The sequence below is a fragment of the Aplidium turbinatum genome, chromosome 1 (genome assembly GCF_918807975.1).
Source record: "Aplidium turbinatum chromosome 1, kaAplTurb1.1, whole genome shotgun sequence".
NCBI lineage: Eukaryota > Metazoa > Chordata > Ascidiacea > Aplousobranchia > Polyclinidae > Aplidium > Aplidium turbinatum.
In genome coordinates this window covers 8,086,967-8,095,020 of record NC_137472.1, presented here as the reverse complement: position 1 = coordinate 8,095,020, position 8,054 = coordinate 8,086,967, and the positions used below count along the sequence as shown (strand labels likewise).

The 8,054-nt window shown below is 37.3% G+C and overlaps 1 protein-coding gene across 1 annotated transcript; it reads left to right on the top strand.

The window, feature by feature from the left end:
- Positions 1–518: 518 nt before the first annotated feature.
- LOC145779020 (intraflagellar transport protein 43 homolog A-like) lies at positions 519–3,675 on the top strand. The gene is made up of 2 exons (XM_082590604.1): positions 519–904; positions 1,629–3,675. Exons 1-2 carry the CDS (start codon positions 546–548, stop codon positions 1,852–1,854), a joined length of 585 nt encoding a protein of 194 aa, XP_082446730.1. The 5' UTR covers positions 519–545; the 3' UTR covers positions 1,855–3,675.
- The last annotated feature ends 4,379 nt before the right edge of the window (positions 3,676–8,054 follow it).

Below are 8,054 nucleotides of genomic sequence, written 5' to 3'. Positions count from 1 at the left end.
ACTTAAGGATTTTTTAGATTCAGTTAAAGTAATCAAGTTGACAAAAGTATAGTAGGCTATTGTAAAGAAAGTTGTGATTTTATTTTTTTTACTTTTTAATTGGACTCTAAACATTGTTATTTAACTCAATAACATTGTTTTCAATCATCTTTCCAAACATTGTAGACTACTGCTATTACCGATATTGTATTAGTTGCTATAAAAGTTAGCTTGCAAAAATTTTGACACATTGCAAAGTTCAATAATCTTCAAAATGTAGCGCTAGATTGACCTAATGCAAGGATATGCTGAAGAAACTTTTTCGATTGTTATGATTTAAATTAGTTAAATTAATACGATTTTGCTATATATAGTTATATATGACCCACTTATCGCAACAATACATTGAAACAATGTTAAGACTGGTAGTTCATAATTTAATTAATATCAGTATTTTGTGTTAGAAATTGCTGTAGTTTGAACTGCATGTCATATTAATTGTGAGTCGGTTATTAATTTTTTTGATGTGGTTTAGGTTTATAAAAGGTTTACATCATTTTATTAGTATGGATGATGACTTTGATCTTGACGGTTCGTCAAAGTCACAACCAAAACGAGGAAGAAGAGCAAGGGCTCCTCAAGAGTCCCAAGCGATAGAAGAAAGAGAAGATGATACAGCAACATTAAAGTCACCTAATGCACCGCCAAGACCTTCACGAAGGCAAAAGACTGGATGGGATATGTCCAGTGTACCATCTTCAGAGGAAGCTTTTGATTCTCGTCTTCTCCAGGACACTAATGATGCCCCATCTTCAGATGAAGATCTTCCTGTGATTCCTGATCTGGATGAAATCCATCATGATGATATTGCTCAAGAAGTAGCTGCACCACCATCTCAACTCACTTCCACCATGGCTTCATACAGGTTTTTTTAACATTCTTCTATAATTATTATGTACATATGGTCTGAACTTAAGCTCAGCTGATTACGGTGACAGTGCAAGGTCCATTTATTGTCATCTTATTTTTTGTACATTTTTAGTTATTCTGCTAATTAAGAATACAAAAAAAAACCAATAATGTATGATAGATGTCACTCTGAAAAATTCAAATTAATTTAATGTTCCAGTAGGTTGCAGAGAATGAACATATAGATATTTCTAATCAAATATAGTTATTACTATCTGAAGCCTTTACAAATTGTTTCACCTAACGGATCATCAGAAGGTCTTATTCTATTTGAATAAGACCTTCTGATGATCCGTTAGGTGAAACAATTTGTAAAGGCTTCAGATAGTAATAACTATATTTGATTTAATTCGCTCTGCTTTGCCTTTTTGCTTGGCATTGAGCACTTTTTGTAGTATTAATAGTTTTCATTGTTTTTATAGATATTTCTATGTACGGTACTTTAATGTCATAATTTTATGCTTTTACATTTTTCCGTTTGTGCCTTTTTGAGAACACACAACTTTGTCTTGACATACACTGAATTTCATGCCAAATTGGAGCAGCTGTCTTGATGCCTGTATTGCATGGTTCTTTGTTCCTTTTAGCAGTCTTTCGTATACTTTCATCTGTAATTACTACTGTAGTTGCATAGTTACTGCAATGGATGATGTCAAACTGAAATTTCTTTTTGTGTTCAGGGAACTGGATGTTGAGCTCATGAACAGGTCCGCGTTTCGTACACTAGATGGTAACATAGATCTTAAGGTGCTTGTCAAGAATCTGTCTTCAGAGAAGGAAGTCCGACAAGAGGAGGATGTTGGATGGGAGTGGGAAAAACTCTTCGCTGAAGTTTCAGCTAATCTTAAATCACCTCACGATGGTGCTGCTATCATACAAAAACCAAGCCAAGAACGCATTGTTTAAATGATGTCGTCATTTTCTGACGCCAGGTTTATTTCATAATTCCACTGTGATAAGCTCCCTGCACACCAGTGTCAAATTCGTGAACTTGATAAATGATTTAAGTTTACATGTCTGTGGTGTGGGAAACAGATCCTAACGGAAGTGGGGCTGAGGTTGTTCAAACACATGACGTAATTTACTTCATTCCTCACGCATGACATTTCTGGTGTGGCCCCTAAGCTAGCTCCTCTCAAAGATGAAGCCTCATAAATTTGGTGCGAGTAAGTGAGAAGATTAGAGAGTATAACTAGTTAACTACACCCATACGCATCTGTGTCACGAAAAAGTTTTAAAGCTGAGTTCACTCTCTTCCTCTCCACTGAGGAAAAGGTGGGTGCAAGTTGGACTTTCATATCCGGGCCAGGGATGGTTATTCCCAAGAGGCACGAGAATTGTCTTGATTCGAGGGCCGAAGTCGCATTGTTACCGAGTCAACATTGTCCTCAACTGCCCTGGGTGGGTGTCATGGTTCATGAAACTGTGTGTGAATGACATTGAGGTTTTTAACATCACATTTCCTTATTTTCCTCCTTCGCTCCCCACATCCCAATAAAGACCTGTTCAAATATTGTATCATGTTCTTTCCACCATATGTCACATCCTTTGAAGGCATCGCATAATATTTGAACATATCTAAGGCGCATATTATCAGCTTTGTAATAACTTGACGTGTTTGCGTTTGTACTGAGGTGACAAGCGCACTGGTCGGTCATGCTTCACTGCATAACGCTGTTGGATAAAAATCAATCCAACAAAACAATACCCACTCAAACATAATCAAAGCACCCTACCCTTGTACCCAGGTTTTTTTTTAAGGTTTGGTTTGGGTGACCGCTAAGTAGTTTTAAGAGACCGCACGTGTTTCATTTAAATACCAAAAAATAGCCATATTTGCTTAAACGAATTATTTATTAGGCTACTGTAGTTGCAAGTCCAAATTTTGGGAAACCGCTGGATAATTTGAGGGACCGTTTCGGTCCCCCAAAACACCTTAAAAAAAACACTGCTTGTACCTATAATGCGCATAAACCAAATGTGCGCCACTTTGCGCAATGAACGATACCACCTTTGGATCGAGGTCACGTCCACTTGTTGGCGCTGTGTTTCCAAAGTTGTGACGTGTTTTTGTGAGCTTGTGTTTCCATCGCCAGATATTGATATGTTGTATGGAAGGTAGTCCAATAACCCCATAACGTTTGTTGGTTTACATTTTTTAATTGATAATTACGTTTAAATACATTTAGATATCACATGGTACCATTTTCTTTCTTATACCCTATGATAGAAAAATTCTCTGTTTTGCTTTCGTTATCTCCTCTCTTCTCTGCAACCAACCGATATTGCTTTTTAACTACCCAGGCGAAAATCACGTAGCCCATGGCCTTTACATCTTTGGTTTATTGTGGCCGCTCAGGTTTGGGATCAACTGCAACGATAATGGAGTGTCGCCTAATAAGAAGGATTATTCACGCAAAAATAAATCAACTGGTTGCTCAAAGCAGCTCGTTGTGCTTACTGAGCTGTGAATAGGCTACTAGTTTCCAAAAAGCAGTTTGTCTCATGAGCTTTGCATATTAGGCTACAACAAGAAGTTTAAAATCGACAAGAAATCATTATATTTAAAAATGCAGTTTGATCCCGTTGTTCAAAATCTTTACTTCAGCAATCGCCGACAAAATATGCTAATTTCGAAGGCTGAAGCCCAGGCTGAAGCACCCATGAGAGAAGATTGCTGTAGTTTCTTGCTTTCGCTCACAGTTGATATCTCGGTTTCGTGCGATGTAGACCTGTAAATAAAACTACGTTTTAAGAATTGCGCTTGATAAGCGGGCAGGATTAGGCTTCATCAACAAAGAATGTGATTAATTTGTAACAATTAAGTTTTATTACACTTTTGCCCAAGCTGTCTCGGTTTTAGCATGTATAGTCCAGTCGCTGAATGATTTGACCCGGAAAAAAATAATACCAAGCTGAAACTTTGTCAGGAGGTTTGATTGGTGATGTGGAGTCACCAAAAAAAAGCCCCATGAATCCTTGGGAATAGTGAATAGTGAGTTTTGGCCTTGGGAATACATACATACCCTTGGGAATAGTGAGTTTTGGCCATTTTTCCATAATGGCCGCAGCCCCCATAGGCCAAAAATTCAAAATCGTCTAAAATTGATGTTTTATACCTCATTCGAAAGATAATTTCATACTGAATCACTTTCACAAAAGAACTATGGTCAAAAAATACACACATTTGAAGTTATTCGCCATTAAATGCGGGCCATAAGGCAAAATCCACCATTAGGCTTTAGCCTGGTGTGACAAGCAATGAATTACTCCATTGTTAAACCAGAGCTTACGAAAAAAGTGTACAATTTCCCATCCGAAGTTACCCTTCAAACTGATTTTGGAATACTCAATAAATAAACAACAAGTCTCCATAAAAGTGGAGAATTAAAACCAATTGTAGCCTATATAGTGTAGAAATTCAAAAGTTGCTGAATATGATTTTTGGAATATTTTATGCTGAATTACTCCCAAACCAATATTGACATATTTTTGACATAAAAATACACCACACTGAACAAATGTTGACCGGTAAATAGAAAAATTGTAGAAATTATGTCAAAAAATGTGAAATACAAGATTTTACATTTTGGGACACTACAAAAAAAACACCGACCTAAATAGTAAAGGATCTTTTATAACAAATTTCAGTTCATAATTTTTTTTAAATCTTGTAACCAATGTCCAAGTACTGGCATTTCCATATTTTATATTAGAATAAATCAAAGATATTCCGTCCATCGTCATCGTCGTTATCATCATCACTTGATTCGCAAACTTCGAGTATCTAAAATTAATAACATTGATCTTAAGATATGAAATATCTGACCGCATGTCACCTGACATATAAATAGTTAAAGTCACTCCATACAACTAAAATGATGGTCACATGACTTGCTTCTGTTGTAATGAATTATGGCGTTTTATACTTATTTTCATCATAATTAACTGAAAGCTTGATTGTCCAAGAAATTAGAAAACATTGAACTGAAGAATTGTTTACCTCTTTATTTTCACATCCTTCACCATGACAACCACTGCATGCTGTTACATAACTGACTAACTGAGGTCATACTTCTTACATTAGCATCTCTTTGTACCACATTGATTCTTAGTTGATTGGCATTTGCATCTTATAACCTGCAGGACACACTCTGGAGCAACTTTATTGTCCGTCATTATTGGAAAATAGTTGTTGTCTTCAAGTTTCCAGCCCCAGTCCTCTTCCTTTGACGCTATTTCCCTATTGCTTAACAATTTCCATATGGTTACTTGATAATGTGCACGAAGAGCATGGTAATAGGCTAAGTTGCTCTGCTTGTTGGTGGCATTTTTTCTGGTTCCAACACACCCTGGGTTGCCATCTCCATATACTTTCTATGTCTAAAGTAAAATTAATAATGTAAGGTATATGAAATAATAATTTATTACAGGGATGTTTAAAAGATCAAGGAAATTATCTTAAATTGCCTCTTTTCTGCGTTAATTTAGTCAAAATGTTACACTCTTATTCACAAATGCAATGCCTTTCAGATTCATGCTAAAATGCTGATTTCTTATGTGGTTCATTAATTTTCTGTAGCCTACTAGAGTAATATAAAGTGATCTTTAGTGAGAAATGGTGTCCGACAAATTGTTCGTAAGCAATTGTTCGTAAAGCAATTGTTCGTAAGCAATTGTTCGTAAAACAATTGTTCGTAAAATTAATTCTTCGTAAAACAATTCTTCCTAAAGCATTTTTTCGTGCATGCAGTTACAATTTGATGTATACGAAGAAATGCTTTACGAAGAATTGTTTTACGGATTTCATTTTACGAAAAACAGTTTACGAACAATTGTTTTACGAACAATTGCTTACGAACAATTGCTTTACGAACAATTGCTTACGAACAATTTGCCTATAACCGTGAGAAATACACACTGTACAATAACCGACTTAGCCAATACTTTTAAAACTAACCTGAGTTTCGTTAAGGTTTTAGTTTTTTTCCACCATACATTGCTACAAAGACTGGTTCTGCTAATATTGCCATTTTAGCTTGGTCTGCCCAAACATCGCTCATTTTTATGGATAAGTCTTTCAGTTCATCAGATTATTTTCACAAGCTTGAGAAAGCTTACTTTTTCTTTTCCAAATGGAGCCGAAACAGTATCACAGCCGGACCATGCATGAATAAACAGATGATGCTCTCTGATTGTTTTCAGTGGTGGTGAAACAGATTTCATGCTCCATCCCTTCTGAGCCCTTTCGTGGAAAAATACAACATCTTGAAAATATTCCCTCCAATGATGAAGTAACATAACAATGATGTCTGTGTCGTCGGCTACAACAACAATAGGATTTCGTCTGCTTGCAGAAAGATTGATTGCTGTTTCCACAATTTCAGTGTCAGCATCACCATCACAGTTAGTTACTTGCTGTCCATCTTCAAACTCTCAGAAATCAGATCAATAAATTAAGCTTTGTTGTGTTCATTCGAAAGAAAACGATCTTGTTTAGCTGGTACAGAATTGATAGACGCCACTTCAACATTTGGTCACTTTTTAATAGCAGTTCGTCGAATATGCTCATTTGACTTTGTAGAAGCGTATTTACAGTAGAACTCGGTTAATCCGGATTCGATTTGACCGGCGATTCCATCCGGATTAGGCGAAGATCCGGATTAACCGATGACGGTTCTATCAAGCCTGACGTTACCTAGATAGAAGGGTATCGGTAAAAATCACCGAAGTTGAACGCATTAGTGTGGTCATCTGCCAATTCCGAGACGCGCGATCACCATATTAGCGATAGAATTCTTTTGAAATGCATGTAAAACGAATGTATTTAGCCTATAGACTCTGCGTCTAACGCAAGAACACACTGGCAAAAGTTATATCTTCAGACATGCGTGTCGGAATAATCTGTAGTCACTCAAAACTTTTGAAAACAGTTGCAGAAGACGAGTTTCTTTGGAAAACTTACAAAAAATCAAACAAAGTCTTCTATTGGAAAAACATCACCGACATACCGCCGAAAATTCCACCGACATCTTTTCAAGTTACAGTACGAGTTTGAGCATTTGCGCACGAATTTTGCGTTAGGAGGGATTACTGTTCATGAAAAGAAGAAATCCGCAATAATTTATTGCGTCACATTAACGGAACAATAGATAAGAAATTTCTCGCAATAAGCCACGTTACGTTTTAGCATAAAATGGCAAAACTGTCGGGAAAATCCGGATAAAGCGATAGAGAAAGCGCAACTTTTGTCCGGAAAAGGCGAAGATCCGGATTAAATAATCCGGATAATCCGAAGCCGTTTCTCAAGAAAAAGATTACAAATCATTTGTACTTCCAGTTTCATCCGGATTAGGCAAAGATCCGGATTAACCGAGTTCTACTGTATATCCATTGTTTGTTTGTTTGTTTATCTTTATCCTGCATTGCGAGAAAGCGGACTTGAGCGCTATGCATCGGTGTAGGCTACGCCTTCCGACGTACACCTGCCCACGCTGCAGTCGACGGCAATGTCTGTTTCCGGTTGTCTACTCTACTTATGACTTAAATTGGTACTAGGCTACCCATTACTCGAAATCGATCACTGGGTAGAGGCAATTATCGTAAAGTTTCTTGCCCAGAGAAACAACAGCAAGTGCGGGTGGCTGGAGTCGAACATGCGGGCTCTCGACTGCGAGCCCAACGCGCTAACCACTCGGCCACGGCTGCCAAAGATAACATGAGCAGAACCATAGTGTCTTCTTACATAAGATAGCCTACATAGGCCTAGAGTTGAGCCAATTCAGCGAATGTTGAGTCTTTCAACCATCTGACTCTGTGAAGTAGGGCACCTCCATCAACAACATACAATGAATTTTTATCAATCTGGTCCTTACCAACAGCTTCTGTATCATTCATTAGTGCTGTTCTCAAAGCAGCTTTATCAGCTTTTCTCATGAGTCCATCCTTGAACAGTGAAGGAGGATGTGGTGTCATTTCGAATGAAAAGTACTCCTCAACATCGTCTTCACGTTCTGCAATAGCGGTCAGTCTTGTAAAAAGAATGTGTGGATTGACATTTACGTGTTCCTTGTCTATCTTTACAAAATTTCCAAGCAACTCAAGTG